The sequence below is a fragment of the Antedon mediterranea genome, chromosome 8 (genome assembly GCF_964355755.1).
Source record: "Antedon mediterranea chromosome 8, ecAntMedi1.1, whole genome shotgun sequence".
Lineage (NCBI taxonomy): Eukaryota > Metazoa > Echinodermata > Crinoidea > Comatulida > Antedonidae > Antedon > Antedon mediterranea.
This window is the reverse complement of record NC_092677.1, coordinates 15094116-15115374: the sequence shown is the minus strand read 5'-3', so window position 1 is coordinate 15115374 and position 21259 is coordinate 15094116. Positions and strand designations below refer to the sequence as shown.

Genomic DNA, 21259 nt, shown 5'->3' with positions numbered 1-21259 from the left:
ATTGTAATGGTGGACATGCAAATATCAATAAATCAACAAACAGACAACAGACTCCTGAATAGTTGTATACAATTGATTTTTGAAGATGGCATATGTGTGGGAATACGGAATGGTCCAATCCATATGGTTGTGTGTTTGAAGATAAAATATACCGAGTGCATTGTACTGTGCATTGTACATCACTATCACTGTTCCCATTCAAAAGCACATTTTACCGGAGTATTATTTTATTTGGTTATACCATAGGGATATGTCAGCATGAATTTATGTACAGTATCTCTCTTGTTTTTTTTTTCTGTTGGGGTATTATTTTATTTGCTTATTTCTCAGGTTGTGCCAAATTAAATAAATAGTAATAATTCTGTTCTAGTACAATTTTATAATATTTTTGGGATTGTCAAGATCTCTACTTCCAATCTAAATCCCTCGTTCATCCTATAGTATCTTTATACATTAGTTAATTTTGTTAAAGTAATTGCTCATATTATGTGGACTGTTTCAAAATAATTTGAATGAGATTTCTGTTAGCAGGAGTGATGTAAGCACATTATAAAATGTTCAGTTTGTACAGTTATTAGTACATTCATTTTATTAACAATTAACCAATTTTGTTTTTTTTTATATATTACAACCATTGTACTTTCGAATGTGGCGAGTCTGTTTGAAAAAATTTGGGAAGAAGATAATGAAGCAGAAATACAAAATAGAAGACAATGAATGCCATAGTAACTCTCAACCACTACATTATCTCTTATATTCACCTCTGATAAATGTAACATTTTAAATACTCAGGAGTGTTTATGAACAAAATCTATAATGTTGCTGGGGAAAATATAATAGGTTTGCAATGCACTCATTAAAATTGGAAAATATACACAAATTCATAAATATTGAAATTAAGCTAATAACAATAATCATTTTGTTTAGTATCCATCAGTAAAAAGGTCATAATTTGTTATGATGTGATAATACAATGAATATAATTATTGTACAGCAAGATTAACCTCAATATATTCCAATATTCGAAGTGCAAGATCGCTATGGATAATGGTTTAGGGTTAATTGCTTTTGGATTCCATCGTTTATACAGTTACTAGTGTATGTATCTTACGATGCAAGAATAGCAATTATTGTAACACTTGCATGGCAGAATATAATGCCTGAATTCGAAAACGCACAGTTGCCTGTGTAGTGTGGATTTTGATTAAGTTATTATTGTTGATAAAAATGACAAATTTTGAAATAATTAAAGTACTGTTTGTAGATATTAGGTACCGGTAATTATATACCACACAGTGATGTAGCCACGAGAAATAAGTGTGAAAAAGTGGTACGGTTGAATCTTACCAACCGTACTGGTGGCTAAGGCCCTGCCACAGTGAACTAACAGTAGATAATGTTGCATACAACAACTTTATCTTCCTAAAGAGTCTCTTAATTTTGTTGAACATACCAATTCCAGTATACAAACTAAATTCTGTTTTTCTTAATCTCTCTCTTTCTTAAACTCTGGAGTAAGGCTAGCGTATCATAGCCTACAGCTATATCCCATCTTAACCAATATCATGGAGTTAAACTCCAGTGGTGCTTGAACAATTTTGATCTTATTTCATGATATTTACCGATTACTACATGTTTTTGTAATATACAGTATTCTAAATTTGATTGCTTATTCAGCTACTCTCTGGTTTTTGATCCAAGCATAACACACAGAGCTACACCAAACTACAACCATATACCAAGAATATAAATTTACATGTAATTGCATCCTATTTAATATTTATATTATTAACTTCATATGCAATTTCAAATGCACTTAAGTTCATTTGAGTTAATAACTACATAACGCAATTTCAAATCAAAACAACACAACGTTCGCCGTCATGAGTTCAATACTCGAGGAACATAATTATACATAATTAAATCTTCAGCATGTGTACTACTTGTTTATTTGATCTATCTGACTGCTATTTGGTTCGGAACCCATTTCAGCATCAAGTTATTGATTTGCTAGTGCTTATTAATACTCTAACCTTTAAAAAAAATAATTCGCACTTGGAAAGTGCTTGATAATGGGTGTTAGATACCTAGATTAACCTATTAATTTAAAATATTTTCCTAAAGTTGGCTTTGAATTAGTTGTGAATCACGTTAACACCATCCAACTAGAATACAAACTGTGATGTCATGATATCATGTGATACCTTTACTGCGCTTAAAGAAATAATTGATCTGAATTCTAATCTAATATCTCACAATATTGGTTTGTATGGCAAATAAACAATTAGTAAAATAAAGATTTGAGGTACACCATGTGATTCCAAAAAGAAAATAACGTAGAGCTAAGAATGTGATATTTTAGTTTTTATGCTACTGATGGGAAGATTGTAGAATAACATCACAACCAAAAGATCAAGAAATTCTCAATTCTATTTATTTTTTTAAATGCTACTGTACTTTACTAAATTTCCACTTGTATACAAATTGATAAACCTGTAAGTTGTACTATAACTTGGTCCAAGTTGTCGCAAAAATTTAAAACTCTCTCTAAACAATAAATTTAAAGGATTTCAGTTGAAAAAATCTGATTTCAGTTTGAAGATCCTCAGCTTTTATAATTTTTTTTCTTTTTTTATTTAATAAAATTATTAACAGTATTATTATTATTGTTATTATGAAAGGCTATTCCAAGCTATGTAATCTCTCAAGTATAACAACTGCTTTTTTGCGATGCGATTGGAAATGGCACGATACTGTGACGTCAACGAAGATAGAAAATACTAAAGTATGTGAATATTCAGCTTCCTATACATTGCTAACCAGACTTAAATGTCATACTGAAAATTTATGACGCAAATTTCACAAACTTGAGTAAAATAATTTGAACTAGAAATAGAATTGCATATGTAGGTATTATTTCAAATTGTTTGTAAACTGTGCTGTATTCATTATTGCTGCAGGGTAATTCAACAAGAAAATCAATATATAAACAATCAGTAGCCAATTCAATAGTTAAACGATAATATATTCTCAGTAGAATCAGGAATAGCTTTTTAATATTTTCTAATGGAGCATGTTATTCTACTGCAGTTACTGCAGTAAGTGCATTTTGTTTAATATACTGTATCATTTTTATGCAATTATTTGTTTGTGTGTGTAATCATACACAATTTATCAAATATGAAAGCAAAATTAAGAAAGAAAACAAATTTGACCAAATATTAAAAATCAAAACATCAACTGCCAATGCTGTGACCTTATGTTTTCCATGGTTCACAATGTGCCCAATGGGAGGTGATTTAAATTGTTTACCACGACTTTCAAAGGAATGGTAAAAAATATGTCAATCTATTTTTTCTAAAAGAGATTGAATAAAAATAAAAAACTGTGGTATTATGGTACTCAAGCTTAGGTGTATTTTGGTAGACAAGATAACCCCATTTCAACAAGAAATAACATCCCCATGTACAAATAGAAAAATCCACCACCAATCTAGGTAAAATCAGACATTAAAGTTACATTTTATTGTAGCATCCATTAAAATGACATTAAGTTTTGGCACAATCAACCTATAATAAAATTGTTATTATTACCTGGTAGGTTCATCGAAGAACATGATTGGCGGGTTGTTAACCAATTCTACTGCTATAGACAGCCGCTTCAGTTGACCGCCTGAAAGGTTACTCGTTCTCGTTTTGGCACATTCTAGCAGTCCCAGCAGACTCATTATTTCTTCCACCTTGATGATATAAAAATGATATAAAAATATTTTATGACATGATGATAATGATGTTGTTGATAAAAATGAAGGAGGCACACATATTAACATGATGATAAATGATGATGCTTTGATAATAATGAATAATGAGACAACGATAACATAGTGATGATGATGTTATTGATACTGTATGCTGAAACAATGATAACATAGTGATAAATGATGATGTTATTGATGATACTGTATGCGGAGACAATGATAATATAGTGATAAATGATGATGTTATTGATGATAATGTATGCTGAAACAATGATACCATGACAATAGATGATGATGATTGTATTAATACTGAACTATGAAACAATGATAATTACATAGTAATAAATGATGATGATGATGATATTATTAATGATACTGTATACCGAGACAATAACAGCATAGGGATAAATGATGATGATGATGTTATTGATGATAATGTATGCTGAAACAATGATAACATGGCAATAAATGATGATGATTGTATTAATACTGAATTATGAAACAATGATAATTACATATTAATAAATGATGATGATATTATTAATGATACTGTATGCCGAAACAATGATAACATAGTGATTGGCCTAAATGATGATGATGATGATGATGAATATGATGATGGTAGTGGTGATGATGTTATTGATGATACTCTATGCTCAGACAATGATACATGACAATAAATGATGATGAATGATGCATGTGTAAACGTACCACAATTTCTTTATCTGGAGTTGGTACTGTAGATTTGAGTTTCAGGTTGGCAGACACCATCATTGCTTCCATTACTGTCAGATGCTGCAGTAAATGACTGTCCTGCATGATGTAGCATGAGATCTTACGGAACTTGCTCTGATCGCGTGGTCTCCCATTAACAAGAATATCACCACGCATATTCTGTGTCCTACAATGTACAAATATGAATATGTTTATTATTATCATACATCACACAATCAATGAAATAATAATGTGCCCCAAAAGCAAATTATTCTAACTTGTAAATAATGAAAGACATACTTGCTGCCAGCTAACACGTTCATAAATGTTGACTTGCCTGCCCCTGAGGGGCCCAAGATAGCCACAAGTTCTCCTGGTTTTAGGTGGCCAGATAACCCTTTCAATATTGTCTTATTGCCTGCAACATATAAACGAATAGATGGTTAATTAATAACGTGTGTAGGCCTAGATTAAGATACTTTTTTTTTTAAACTGATTGGTCTGTAAGATTGTACTTAAAAATCCCTTATTCTCCTGATCACCATGGAATCGTAACAAAGTACAATAAGATATTAAGGGAACATTATTCCACTGCAGTTACTGAAGTAACTATACAGTTACATGCAATTATTTAGCAAGCTTCTTGCTTCATACTCGCTGTTTATTGCAGTGATACCTTTAACATTAAATCAAACTAAAAACACAAATTACTGCAGTAAAAATGTAGTTACTGCAGTAAAAGAAAATATAATTACTGTTTATTCTGCCAACTATACAAATTCAATAATGTATGTAATGTGTTTGTATTTAAATAACAAATAATTGTACTTGCTTGATAAATTATTACTGTATGCATAACAATAACATCATGACAATCAAAATTGCATAGATATCATAATATTCATTTTTCTACTTGATGCAAATGTTTTTGTAATTAACATGTAAACCTACACCATACCATAGACTATCACATAATTGTTAATATTAGGTTAGCCAATATATTACTTAAAATATCTATATCTAGAGATAGATTATCTCGGTCCCTAGATCTAGGGTAGCTGGTAAACCCAAGGTATATCTTGCAGGTGAATCAAGCAAAGGCCTTTAATTAGTAGTCTGGAAATGATATATGAAACCTTGGCAATAATTTGTAAACTGAAATAGGACATTGATTACAAGGTTAAAAGAACATGCAATAAACAAGAGTATTCATAAATAAGTCATAACAAAATAATAAATATTTTAACATTGTCAGCTAATAAACACCTTCAATTTTTGTTTTTAGACTATATTTTTTAAACACATTTTAAACAGAAATATGGATTTCAGTAAACTGTCACCCACCGGGTATTGGTAGCTTAGGCAACTAATTGGCATGTTTCGAGACAACACAGCAGGCAACTGAATGTTATTTTATTTGATACAAGGTCTGATAACACATGTAATTGGTCCATTAAATAACATGAAAAAAATTATATTTATTTTTTTTATTTATTTATTCTGTTATACCTAATCTGACAAAGAAAACAAACTCTCACTAATGAGTTTATTTGGATGTACAGTACATATAGTACATTACAATGTAGACCATCATATTAAAACCTAGTGGTATCAATTTGCAACATACACAGGAGGTACTCCACAATTATTGTAAACACGTTACAGTATTACCAAACCCAATGGGATAGAGCTGTAATTAAGGAAAGCTGGATCAGAATACAATGTAAATTGTAAAATAAGATATATTCACAAGCATGAGAAAGCAATATAAATATACAATGGGTATCTAGACATATCAGAACATCCTATTGGTGCAATTTTTATTAATTAATTTTTTTCTCGTCATTTATTTTATATTTATATTATATTTTATTTATGTTAAAGGAAAGTCTTTAAACAGTGATTGGGTTTGCTTGTGACAATCCTGGCTTTTTGTTTCATTATATTTTTTATGTATTCTGTTGTAATTGTATTGAGCCGATATTGAATAAATCAAATCAAATCAAATCAATTTAACTTGACCTTGTGACCTTCTTGCACAATCTACTTGATGATGTCTAAAGTAGACACTACATTTTCTCCTACTGATGTAATTATGACAGATTTATTTTTCTTTGAATTCTTTTTTTTATTGCATCATACAAGTTGATTGTGGTTTGAATACTAAACAATTCCTTTATTGTTTCACTATTTGAGGTTTTCTACCAACAGGGTTTGAAAGGGAGTGGACATTGTATAGGGAAAGTGGAGTGGAGATTGAGAGGGAAAGAGGAGTGTGGAGACTGTAAGGGGAAAGAGGAGTGGAAACTGACGTAAGGGGAAAGAGGAGTGGAGACTGCAAGGAGAAAAGAGGAGTGGAGACTGTAAGGGGAAAGAGGAGTGGAGACTACGGAGAAAGGCGCGTGAAGACTGTAGGGGGAAATGGGAGTGGAGATTGAGAGGAAAATCTAAAAATACATCAATGATCATTTTGGACCTATGTATTGGCAATGTTATTAATACAATTGTAAATCATAACCAGAACCTTTCTTCACAGGGAGCATGTATTTTTAGATTTGTCTCTTACTACAGACTGTAGGCCTATGTATCAAATTTTTAGACAACAATGACAAACGCAGACAAATATCAGTTTTAAATAGTTTTCGGTCTTGAGGCAACCAAAAATGTACGTAGGCAACTAAAAATTAAAAGGGTCAGTGACTGAGAGGGCAAAAGTCTTGATTCTGTGAGGCCTCTTCACAGGTTTTAAAATTGCTCTTGATCAATAATGATGTGCATTGAAACAGTACTGCTATCAAATGAACATTGAATCTTGAATGTTTCCATTTGTTAACAACCCAGTGTGAAAGTATCTTTAATAATAAAGATAAATAACTCTGGATTCTAAAAAGGAAGGCTATTATTAGTTTATCCAGGCAATATGGACAGGAAAGAAATTGTAGAACAATTATTATCAATCATTTCAATTCGATTAGACAACAAAAGCGATATACCTCAAGATAAAGTGATATATTATCAGTACTTCTACCACAAATAAATCTGATTGAATTATCGGATTAATATAAATATTGCACAATAAAGAATATAAATCGAAGGTCATTAAGATTTTTTTTTAAGATGGGGATGTGTTGAGATTACAGATAAAACTGCAGATGCTATATAAGTTTCCTGTGTTTAAAATGAAATCAGACCATTCATGCCTATTAATACAATTTTACATAATAATTCTAAGACTTGTTAAATGATGTAATAATATATAATTAATTAAAATTGTTAAGTTGTTTAAATGAATGATAAGAGTTCAGCAGATAGTAATGAACGTGCTGCTTCAACGGCATTTATTGGCCAATATACAACAAATCAAAAATGACAACACATGTAATCAAGAATTAAAATTAAGGAATTAATATGAGAATAGTCATAGTAAACCAATTCCTTACCTCTGTTTCGGCACATAAATCCACCTTCTTTTACATAGTAAGAGATATTGCGGAATTCTAATGATACTGGATTTCTGTTTGGTAGATGTGACAACTTCTGTGCCTCCATTGTTCGGTTGTCGACTTTCTTGAGAACACCGTTGGTGGCAGTGGCAACTGGTACAATCCCCTTAGGTTCATGATCTGAAACAAACAACAGGAAATATTCATACACAGTACCCAATTTCCCTCCCAAATCATCATAAATAGCAATAAGTAGCAATTTATTCAATCTTTATCTTTATCTATTTCATAAAAAAGCAGTACAATAAAAATAAAATGGAACTCAAAAGAAAAACCTTAAAATAAATTGTAAGTATGAGTTCAGTTAAAAGTTGAAATATAAATATTTTTTGATTCGGTATTATCTCTATTAAACGGAAAACTGATATTTAATGGTTCTATTACACATTCAGCTTTGTAAACATTGTTAGAAATTTTGCAACTTTGAACAACGTTAGAAAATCAACATGTACATCTATGTTCTACTCCATGTATAAAAGTATTAAATGCTCTCGTCTGGGAGAGAAAGGGCTATTGTCTGTTTATCCAGGTAAGTTAGGAATGAAATAGACTGCTAAACCATGAATCTGCAAATAAAAAGCAATGAGAAAATCTATTTTTGCCCCTCTAAGATAAATTCTAAGAAAAGGATCAGCCTAATTTGGTTAAACAGAGATGTCAAAGTCATTGTCAAAGTCAAAGTTGCTAGGTAAATAAATAAACCAATAAAACATTCATTTTTCTTATCAATTGTGATAAAAGGAAATGTTAATATGGTTGTTAAAACAAATGGCTTTGTTTAAAATGTAGGAAGGAGATGTCATGTGTGTTTAATGATCATAATAAAGCGCAATTATTTCCTCAACTGAAAATTAATTTTGCCGTTGGTTTGGGTTTTGAAATAAATAAATTGAAATATTATTATATTATGTACAATATGATTGTTTAGAATCTTGAAATGTAATAGCTTTTATTTTCTATGCTAAAATTTGTCTGCAAACTAATAGAGCTGGTATTACCGTAAATAGTATTTAGGTCACTATAAGCTCTTACTAAATCCATCGAGTTCTAACCATGACAATAGTAGGCTGAGAGCTGCATCTGTTTTAGATTAAACTTGACATTTGCTGTTGGACATTTTCATAATTAGTTATTTATGATATCATATTTCTGTAAACAACTGTCTTATTTGGTAAATATGTACATGTGGTGTCAGTCTACCAGGATTGTTTCATGGAGAAAACAATATCATTGGTATATTTATAACAAGAGCTTGTTAAATATAGGAAAGCTGTTAAATATTTGTTAAGAATATAATAAATATACTACCAGTAAGTTTATGGAAAGCAGTAGTAATTTATTAAATATAATAGATAAACAATAAACAAGAAGTACGTACTATTAATACATTGTGTTCAAATAATGCAGGTACAATTTCCAGAGACGGAACTACAAAAGTACATATGTGATTTCAAACTGAACAGTTTTATTAGTTACAGTATTTGGTTAACAGCTGTTAGCTTTTTAGCATGGTTTGACTATAAACTAAGGACCTGTTTAGACCTACGAAGTTATGCTTGCTTATCATTCAACTCAATGTTTGAATTCAGTAAAGATTTAGTGGAAGCCACTTCTTTCATACTGACATTCTATTCGTTACAACAGCTAAAGGTACAAGATTCGTTTTTGACGCATATGATAAGAAAGTCATGCTTCAATGATTTTGACCTCCAACTAAAATCAAAGTACTCCATATCGAAGGGTAGCCCCAATCTTGGACACTCCAGTTCAATTTTTTAATTTTCTTTACTTTATCATGTTTATGTATACTGTGATGATGTTGACAATTAGGTAAAAATTAAAAAAAAAAATTAAACACAGAAAAAGTTCAAGTGTCAAATAACTTGGTAGTTATGTCACCAACTTTCCCGGGTAAATCTAAGCCTGAATGAACTCTACATGCCTATCAAATTGATATACTTATATAACTGTCTACCTACAGTAACGACGGTTATGGGAGGACGACGAATATCCTGTGTTCGCTAGAGCGTAAAATCATATACAGTCAACACAGCCGTTTTATCAGTTACGCACACTGAGACGACGACCAGCAGTATCTCTCTCTCTGATCCCTCCCCTGTCTCGTGTCGCGGGACCCTTCTGAATCGCTTGACTCTGGTGATAGCATAGGTCTAGCTAGGGCTTCGAAATTAAAACGCCGCTCACAGTCATTTTAACCCAATAAAAATGTTATTTCATTAACAATTAAATTGGAAGTTCAAATATTATTTAGAGTTTTGAAAAATCTACGTTTAAGTGTAATTTGAACTGTATATTTAAGGTTATATATAAATTATTTCTATTCCTTCCTTGCAAACAGGAAAATCGCAACTTTATCGTCCTCAAAAAGTTAAGATGACGGATTTCACGCTAAGCTGCGCCCACTTTGTTAAAGCTCATGCATAAATTATTCATGAGCACCGTCATGTGGCTTCCCGCTGTGTTTCGTAAAGTCCCTAATTGCGTACGCAGTGCGCATGTCTTCCACATGTACACTGCATGTTACATATCTATGGTACAATATCAGCTAAATGACTCAATATGCTTTTAAGAACTAATACTTTACTCATCATTGTGAAAAGGTTTGGTTACGAATCAAATTGTGCTATACTTTTTCTGAACATCATTTTCACATTACTAAACAGGTGAATGTTCTATTTTAAAAGCTTGTGCTAAAAATAAATTTCTAAAATCATATCGTAAAATTGAAAAGGTCAAACCATTTATTGCATTAGATGTGGTGGAGCTCATGCTAAAACTAATGTTTGCATGGTAAATTACAAATACTTAAAATACATTATTCGTTTCCGCAGATATGCTTTTTTAATCCAACTTTTAGCGATAAGCCATCACTTCATCTTCATCAACTCAACGTAATTAAATTTACTTACTACTGAAGTTCAAAATAATATTACATAACATTCTTTGTTGATAACAATTAACATTATGAGTCTTAGCACATTAATTATTATCTACTGGCATGTGTTAATTAAGCTAAGTTTAATGTGCAAAATAGATCAAAGCCTTGCCGTGGTGTACATCCCAAAGGTAGTGATTAAATATCAAAACAAAGAGCAGTGAGTGAGTGGCCGAGCAGTTAAGACAGTGGAACCGTAATTACGTAGCCATATCATCGGCATGGGTTCGAGGCTCACTCACTCCATGGTTCTGGTGGTAGAACGAGTCTTCTCGGATAAGGACTATAAAGCGTAAAGAGGGGAGGAACAAATGAATGAAAGAGGAACAAGTGAAGGAGGGAGGAGCAAATAAGGGGGAGAAACAAATAAAGAGAGGAAGAATAAAGGAAGGAGGAACAAATGAAGGAAGGAAGAACAAATGAAGGAAGGATAAATATAAGTAAAGGTGGGGGAGAACAAATAAAGGGAGGAAGAAACAACTAGAATGGAGGAAGAACAAATGAAGGAAGGGTCAAAACAAGTAAGGGAGGAAGACGAGGATGCTTGATAAGTAGAGGCAAATGATGCACATACTGTAGTATAAGAAAAATAAACATTTAATAAATACAAATGTAAAGATAAAACTGTTTTAAAATACAAGGTCATTGGGAATAGAAATGTATCGTTCATAAAAGAATATCCAAACTAAACCATGATTTGAACCAAGAGCTTTTTATCTGAAAGCATCTATAACCGAGGTCAATATGCACGCATTTTCACTGTTTATTCATGATTAAACTTTTCAATCAAAATTACCATTAAACCATCTCATTAGTTTTCCAATAAACATACTGCACATTTACCATTGAAATATTTAATGTTTACTATAAGACACGCAATGAATTTCATTAAAATTTTTTTAAAATTCTTTTTGTATGTTTTGTAAGACAGTGAAAAAAAATCATATTTCATTGTTAACAAAGCTGGTGATTATTAATATTATAACAGAAAAATGAATCAAGTAGATCATCTCTAGACTGTGATGAGCGTAATAAAATGTATACATAGATTATCTGAGCTGGCAATAAAAAAAATGAACAAAAACAACACTATAGATTTTAATTAGACTTGACAAGGCTCTAAAGTAAGTAAAGCAGTCATTATTTACACAGTATTTCACCAAGATCAACTCTAATAGTGTGACTAGACTATACATACTAATTAACACATTCATTTCATATCAGGCAATATCACAGAAAAACCACATACAATCCATATTTATATTTTTTTATTGCTTTTTACATTTTTTGTCTGTTTACATTTTAATCATTGAAGCAGAATAATTTTTAATAAATTTCAACAAAAGGTGCAATTAATAAACAATTGAATGGGTAAAATGAATAAATAGTACACAAAAAGATTTGGAACCACCTGTGTACTCCATTGAAATAGGCTTTTAGCCAGATGTACCGCGTGTATTAAATGCAGTTCTGTGACTGTTCACTATACGGCAGAGGTGGCGGGGTTGGAGGAATACATTATATAGCTCTTTTCAGAACCTCTCAACCTTAGCAAACATCCGCCTCACCACTGGTCTGCATATGTGTACTGTAACCTAGCTAGGTGACTCAGTTCAGTAATAGTCCTATCACTTTTATATTAAATCTGCCACTAAACAATAAAACACATAACATGAATATGCGAAACACACTTAAATACAAAGAATATAAATGTAGAACTAAACGATTCCAATGCTCCCCTATACCATCAATGGTTAAATTACTAAACGAATGAACGAAAAAGAATGAAAATGAAAACTATATATTTATATATTTATATTTCTATATTTATTTATTTTTATATATTTAAACATTGTATATTTTTAAAGATATTTTTCTACTAATTAATTGACTATGTACCGTAACTTAACTATTGTATTAATCTTCATTTTGCTCATTTTGTTTAATTCTGTATATTTTGTATAATGTTTTTAACTACTTAGTTCGCAATTCAGTTTATACTGCCATGAATTGTTTTATGTATATACTTGTTGATGAAGAAAAGATACCGAAATATAATTAACATAACATCAAGAAATTAATGAAAAAATGACATTATCTTTTTAAGGTGGGCCAATTTCATTTAGTTGCCATGGCCAAAGTGTCAACATTTCATTGCAATAATAAATACAAAACGCATGCATTTTAATATTAATATTAATATTCATTTTAATATACCACTGTCAATGACAACTACCCACATACTACCAGCACATAAATCACTGTAATTTGTTTCCTTATAACTTCTAATTTATCAGTGGCACTTTATTATGTTAAAAATTAGATAATCTCTGTTCTTTTGGAGATTCAGGAAAAAAATTAAAGAGGGATGAGTTTTTAACAATAGTTTGTCCCTAATCCTTAAAGATTGTATTCGATTTACATTAATGTAAATTGACCACAGCTTTGTGTGAACACCAGTAATAAATGAGGAACTATAATATTAAAATAGAATATTGATATCATCCACAAGTATATGAATTGGCAATGATTATGTTCAATGTTTACTTAAAAGATGATTACATATCTAACATTAAATAATTTATATCCACAGGGAGATGAATTGACAATACAAGCTACATCTAAATTATTATGTTTATCTTCACAGGTAAAGGAGGAAATATATTAAGGGATGGTCTTTAATTCAAATTCATCAAATTCATTCTTATACTTCAAGATGACATCTTTCTATTGCCATAATGGCTACAATGAAATTAGCATTGGAAACAATAACAAGTACCAGTAGTATAAATATCAGTTGTGCCGGAATGTCATAGTTTGCATTATCTTGTAAATAAACCATAAATAAATTGGATTGATAGTTTCATATTGTTATACATTGTGTCGGCTTCCTTTTTCTTAAACTGAAAGTGAACTAGTACTATAAAAGTTTTATCATAGCATCACTCAGCTATGGTTTCTCACTACCGATTTTAATATTTAATTTTTCTAAGTATATATATATGTAATTTTAATCACTTAGAAAAAAAAATAATATTGCAAATGGAATATTAGCTTAAATGTTTACAGTCAAACAAGGTAAATTACACTGTACACTGAACGTGTCAAATTTGTTGCTACCTAAATAATTAATTTCTTTTAGTTTATAACTCATGCAGATTCCTTAGATATGGATCACTATAGGAATGTTGCACTGTTTGAAATCATGAAATCCAGCATTGTGGAATTTTGCAAAGCCCAAGAAAAAAAAAATTTATGTTGTTCAATGTGAACATGGCTATGGCACAATAAAACATAAGAAAAACACGAAATGGCCAAGTTGGCACAATTTTAAAGGCACTGAGTACAACCTCCACACACCAGGGCAAATCCTACAAACTCAGAGACTACAGTAGGCCTATGTTGTTCACATTTTCACAATTTTTTCCGTCTTTTTGTAAGCTACTTTCCACTTGCAGAAGACTAAAAAATCTGCTAATAACTGTAAACACTTTTTACTTGATCATGAAAAGACTAATTTCATTTTTAATCTACAAAAAATGTACGCAAGTATACAAAGTTTAGAATCTAATAATTGTGGGTAATTTAGTCAATTACATGCAAAGTAGATTTGTTTATTCATTTTCGCAAATTCAATATAGCATCTGGTGTACAGAATCAATCTTGTACATGTTCTTAAATTACATAAATGTGTACTGTTGAGTATTAAATTTCATAGAAGTATTAGGTGGGGATAAGATTTTTATATAAATAAATGGGTTATCCATTAACGGTTTCTTATTTATTTATTTATTCATTCAATTTTCTGCCATATACAATACGAGGGAGACAAAACAAATATAAAAGGAAAGACAAAACAGGTGCTAACACCTATGATAGTTGGTCAACCCAGAACAGAGCACAGAAATAAAGCAAAAAAGTAAATTTAATTCTACACCTTGATCGGAATACAGTCAAACAGAAAACGTATAAAAAAACCGAAAGTTTATTTCCGGATATGGAACATTAAAAGATGGCTACCATATACACTGAAGAAGGGGTTAAGATGATCCTGGAATATAAATAGCATGGGCCAGTCAATGTATGCATCATTTTGCTTGAGCTGGAGATAGAGTAAGATAAGCGGACAAAAACACACATAGAAAATACAGTGAATATCTAAATGTTGAAAACACAAAATGATACTCACTAGTACATTATAGCTAGGCCAAAGCCGGCTATTATGTTGAAGAAATATACTGTAGCTATCACTGTCAGCATCTAACCTGCTCGTGCACACTCAACTGATAACTCCTAATAATTAAAGCAGCATGCATGCATATCACAGTAGAGAGTAGAAAGCCAATCCCATGTCAAATTATCATACGATATTGACCAGTCTTTACCTAGATCAGCTCTTATCCAATACAATGCATTCGACTTTTTTTAGTCGTTTTTAGTTGTAAATGGCTTTAATTAATATCAGTTACCGTGGTAACTAACATGTGTGCCTTAATGATGTAGATTTTAAATTGCTCATCAAAAATCTCTCTAAATAAACTATATTGTAATAAAATGATATTAATGAAAGAATATTCAAATAAATTTAATCAAAATTCTTATTTTTAAATCTTGATTTTGTAGCACATATTATCATAGATGTTTCAGAAAGAATAAAAGGTGATTCGTTTATGTGGATTGCTGCTCCAACTTTGATATGGGTAATATCTGTAGCAGCATATACTGGAAACTTTTTTTTTTAATTGTGTCAGTTGTGTCTCTTTTTGTATATAGTTTTTTATTCATATGTACTGTAAATAATAACTTGTGTAAATAGGTTTATAGTAAGTAACAGCCTTGCGAAACACATTAATCTGGTGATTCAAGTGTTGCATCCGTTTTTAAATAGAGTTGTTATTATTATATGTTCCATTTGGAGGAAGGAAAAAGGTGGAAGAAGGAGAGACAGAGCTTTCTTTCTGCAGCATAAAGCAGTCTTTGTTTGACGAAATAGGCAATTAAATTTCAGTTTGTATTATCAAGTTAATTGTCAAGTTGATAGTTTAGTATCTAAATTTAATCCAAATTATGTTAAATTGCTAGCTCTCACGAAAATAATAAACTTTTAACAGATAATTAAACTTTAGTATTCAATTAAATAGTAAACTAAGCAGTTGAAGTGGATGTTTTACTTTTATTACTTTAGTTGGATGAATGGTCAATAAAAGAAGTTTTTTGGTTACTGTTGAACAACATTTTATAGATCTTCAACGGTGGTGGATCCATACAAAACAAAATCAAATAACACTAGTTTCTATTCCTCAAACAATACTTTAAAATTCTCTGGTCGTCCTAAACCTTTTCCTCTACTGGCCCCTCCTCCCCTTCCGTCATTTCTATCCCAGATATTACTCACTGAAGAATATTATTATTTATTTATTTTCTTTGAACAAAACTACAAATAAAAAAATTATTCACAATAACTCTTGTCTTTCATCATAGTACTTTGGAATAAACAATGGACTTTACAAATTCAAGTACCTTGAAAAAGCAAAATAAGAAGATTTTTAAGGTTCCAACATTAATTCATAAGTTTGAAAATGAATTAAACAACACAGTAAATCAATGTGCCTTAGTGAAAATATCATTTTAATTTTCATTGTACAATGATTGATTTGTGATGAATATTATAAGCATACAATTTGACAAGGACCTAAAGATTTATGCAAATGAGGTTGATGAATCAGCTGAAAGGCTTGTAATAATAGAACAAGACATTTTCAATCATAAATGTAAATAAGCTTAGCATGCAAAATCAAATTCAATCGAAAATTTAACCAAGTAAAAAAAATTAACGATCTTTTCTCTTATCACTGCACAGTTACATTGCGGTTTAGCTTGTTTAGCATTAAAACACAAACACTGGGTGAACATCTGAATGTACGTAAAGTGCTTGCCTAATGTCACATTCTGAAATCTGTCTATCGCGGTACAGTATTCAGAGAGTGATCAAGCCATGTGTTATCCGCATATATGATTTGGATCATCTTTATCATGAAGTCATATCTGCTATAAATACCAGCTCCAGTTCAGGTTCGCATCAGATTGCATTAGCTATTAGGGAGATATGTTTCAACCCAGGAAAATGTGATTAGTATTCAAACAAGCAAATAGCCACCAAGGTTGCACTTATTACTAAGTGATAAAAGCAGAAAATAATTGGGTTTGGATGAAAAGAGAAAATTTTAAAAGGAAGTAATTGAAAAATTGCCAACAAAATATATAACATTTAGAAAATATATCAGTTTAAAAGAAGATGTTTTGTGTAAAAATGAAATATTTTTATATAAAAATAAACAAATAATAACTAAATTTCTGATAGTAATAATAAAAGAAATAAACGAAAAACAAAGGAAACTCACCAATATGTGTATTGGGGTTTACGTGCAAGGTCAAAGGTTGTGGTGGGCAATCGCATTGGTGTTGATGAAACATGCACTGACCAATCAAATTCCCACCTTCTGGCTGCATGATTGTTTTTACATCTGGTAAAATCAACATGGAGCTTTCCTGCAACTTTGTCATCTTTTCTTGTTTACATTGCTGTTCGACTTGCTCAGCGACACGCTCCATTTCACCACGTAAGCTCAGTTCCTCATGCGCTAAATCCCGCGTAGCATCTGTTAATTGTTTTATATGGCTCATCAGTGTGTGTACTGAACTCATAATGTGTTTGCGATCACCACCACCATCCTCCGCTAAGTTTTCCACGTCGGTCCCTGCCGGTCGTGTTACTATGCCTGCATGATTTTCTTTTTCTAATAAATCGTTCATTTCAGTAAGATCGCAAATCACAGAGTCCATTTTTTCGTCAGAAGAATCCATGTCGGTTTGCGTGGTTTGTAGCACTGGATTACTACTTTCTGAATCACTTTGACGCTCAGATTTTCTGCACACAGTACTGGCTATACTTGGATACAATAGACCCTCACCAGACATGTCCAAACATAAATATTGGAATGAAAACTATAAAACCAAAAAACAGTTTTCTAAACAAGCAATTGAATGATGAGATCACTGGCTGGCAAGTTTTATAAAAGCCATCTGAAAGAAATAAAAGAATATTTGTAATAGTAAATTAATAGTTAAGTCAGTTTTTTATTCACTTTTTTGTTAAATGTAATTTCAATACACAATCAACAGCGGGGAGCCTGCCATTTACAGACTGGAAGAATACATAAAACATGAAATAAAAGAACATCGAAAAAGAGCACAAAAACTAATTAAAAACATTTCTTAAATAAACAAGTTACAATTAAAGAAAATATCAATAGTGGAGTCAAAGTATCTCGGTAATCTACAAGTAAATCCATTTTTAAGAACATTGAGACTAGAAAAAAGATAAGAAGATACTTGACAATATCTTTTACAGTCCAAAAAAATAAAATGAAATTTGGTTGAAGGTTGAAGAGCAGGTTGGCTAGCGATCAAAATATAAACTCGTACTTATCATTGAACAGAGCAAGAATTGTTTGAGGATTACTATTACTTAAGCCTTGTTTACACTTATCAAACTAGTTTGACAAAAAAATGAACAAAATATGGTACTGTAGTGATACGCTTAATATGGTAGTGGTATGACATCATTGTTTGTAGACAGACCTTTACATTTAAACAAAATATGGTTTGAATGCATGATTTAAGCACAGCGATATTCTAATTGCTAGTTTACTGCACTTATCATAATTAATTTATAGCATTTCTTCACAGAAAAAATGAAAAGCAATAAATTATTTATCCAACTTATTAAAAAATTATAAAACTAAACTTAATAAACAAGAAAGAATCTAAACTCAAATATTTCTAACAACCTTGAGATTAAAAATTTTGAATTATTTATCATGAAATGCATTATTAGGTTTGACTTAAATTTAATAAATGAAAAGAAATAGTACAGTCGCAGTGAAAAGAAAATGGCTCCACATAAAGTATCAGCCATATCTATGTACAGTACAATATCTATGCCCGGTAGTGCTGTAGACTACAAAATGTGATCCAAAGGAGGGCCCTAAATTTGATACTAATTACAATGCAATAATATAGGACATATGTCAAGTTCAGATCTCACAAACATTAAAGTCACTTGTCTAGTACAATTCGAATCAGCTTAAATCCATGCATGGTTAACACTAGTGCGTGTGACCATAACTTTATATTGCCCAATACACAACTCAATAAATGTTCATATTATTGGGCAATAGTGATGTCTATGCAACCTTTAAACCTTAATGCATTACACAATACTTCCTACATAAAACTCATAACATGGAACTACCCTGGCAGTTCCATGGAGATTTATGGTCACACAGTACCTAAAGTACATAAACATTTCATTGTTTATCTTCTTCATTACATCATTATATTACAGAAACTTGAATTACTGATTCATATGACTGTCCTAATTTAAAAGGAAATACAATTAGTTTTTGTTACATAGAGAAAAGTCTTCATACAGGGATTCCTTAGTAATTTGTCACTGTGTATTGTTTGTATTTTGTAATTTTTGTTGTTCTGAAATAGTTTAAATCAAATCAAAGATTTTCTTCCATTTAGGAGCAAACTTCATAGTTGAAGGCTACTAACTGCTCCACTGGCTAGCTGTTGCAATTTTTTTTTGCATGCAGTGGCTCGTTTCTATTGAAAGAGTACAGTTTTAAGAGCGTTCTTTTCAGTTGTCAACAGAAATTGGTCTGTAACACAAAAAACCACAAAAAAGAACCCACTTTAAAACGATTTCAGACAACAACTGATTCTGTCTACTCAAAAATCACAGATGGAAACCAGTTTTATTTTTAGTACAAACAAACTACCAAAACCAGTTATTAAGGAGAAAACCATTCTTTTGAGACTTTTCAATAGTAAAAAGACCCTTGTTTTACCAAAATTTCTGTTTCACTAACTAAGGAAATCTTGAATAGACTTTAGCAAAGATATTTGGACCTAATCAAAATGTTTGCATATTTCAGCATGTTTTTTTTATGAAAGTTGACTGATATATTAATTTGACTCTAGATCTATTAGTTATTACAACTAAAATGATTAGATATGATATAATTATGTACAATTCAATATGAAATTGATATAGGAAGTACTGAACAATTTTCTAATAGGTCATGGAGGTATCAATGCATGGTCTTTTCCCTTTAGAAAATCAGTATGAGTAAATTGAGAAGGTCACCCAAAGGGCCTACAAAGTGATTGAAATTGTAGACAAAGAGCATTGCATCATTTATATTCAATTCCTCAGTTAAAAATAAGTGAAGTAGACAAAAGTATTGCAATATGTCAATACAATTCTGTGGGCTTCTTCCTTCAAAAGAAATTGAAAATAATTTTTTAATTAAATTACTCAGCTTAAACAAAAAAATTATCTACTGTATATTATCAATATTGACCAAACAGGGTAGTTATGAGTAGGTCCTATTAACCAACCAAGGTGGAACCAATATAATAATATTCTGTAAGGTATTCATAGTTTTTTTTCCAGAATGACAGACAGATCACATCACTGTCAGCTGTATGGTAAACGGTAATATGTACATACACTAAACTGAACAGTAAGTTGTGAAATGGCTTATCTAATAATAATATTAATATTACAAGATAAAGGGCACTACACTTTGATTAAATAAATAAAATAATGATAAGATACATGTAGTGTTAAGCAACATTAGCAGTATTTGTAAGTATAGATAGTGACATTAGTGATAATGGTGACAGTGACATAATTAGGGAGTTGATGATGTCATCTAATTTATCTATTGTAGACCATTGTTCATTTATGGTCTCATTTGATACTACGAAATCTATTGGTCGTTTTCTGACATATTTTGTTATGGAAAATAAAGTAAATGAACAAATGAGCAATTCACATTCCCTTCTCTATCATAAAAGCTTATAATTTTAAGCTTGTTCAGAGCACCCAATTACTTGTATTATTTTTCATCAGCCAACTAAAACTTCTGTGACTTTCTCTTAAAACTTTTCAACAAATAGAGCTTTTTAGAGCTGCAAGACAAAACTTAAAATTGTAAATAGTCATTATTATAAAACAGTAAACAGTTTTTAAATACATTTATTTTTTAAATAAAAAAAAGGTGATGTGGTATACAAACCTGGGAAAAACAGACATAATTTATACTACAGTATCTCAGGGATTTCCTGTTCTTTGTTCCTACTCTTTATTTTAATAACTAGGATACTAAGTATCAAGTGCCTCATCCTGGAATTTTGCTATATGAAATTTTATCAGAATAAAAAAAACACTTGTTAACCAATTATTCTTTCTGC

The 21259-nt window shown here is 30.8% G+C and overlaps 1 protein-coding gene across 2 annotated transcripts in view; it reads right to left on the bottom strand.

Annotated features, from left to right (window-relative positions):
- The window catches only part of LOC140056325 (ATP-binding cassette sub-family G member 1-like), a 30531-nt gene that overhangs the window by 7152 nt on the left and 2120 nt on the right, over positions 1-21259 (bottom strand). The window contains exons 2-6 of one of the 2 annotated variants that reach the window (XM_072101663.1): positions 17332-18013; positions 7912-8094; positions 4772-4889; positions 4469-4658; positions 3594-3739 (exon numbers count right to left, since the gene is read on the bottom strand). In XM_072101663.1, the coding sequence (XP_071957764.1) occupies positions 3594-3739; positions 4469-4658; positions 4772-4889; positions 7912-8094; positions 17332-17908 (1214 nt within the window). In that variant the 5' untranslated portion in view covers positions 17909-18013. Of the gene's footprint in view, positions 1-3593; positions 3740-4468; positions 4659-4771; positions 4890-7911; positions 8095-17331; positions 18029-21259 lie in introns of those variants that run through there. The other variant, XM_072101664.1, reaches the window with a different exon arrangement.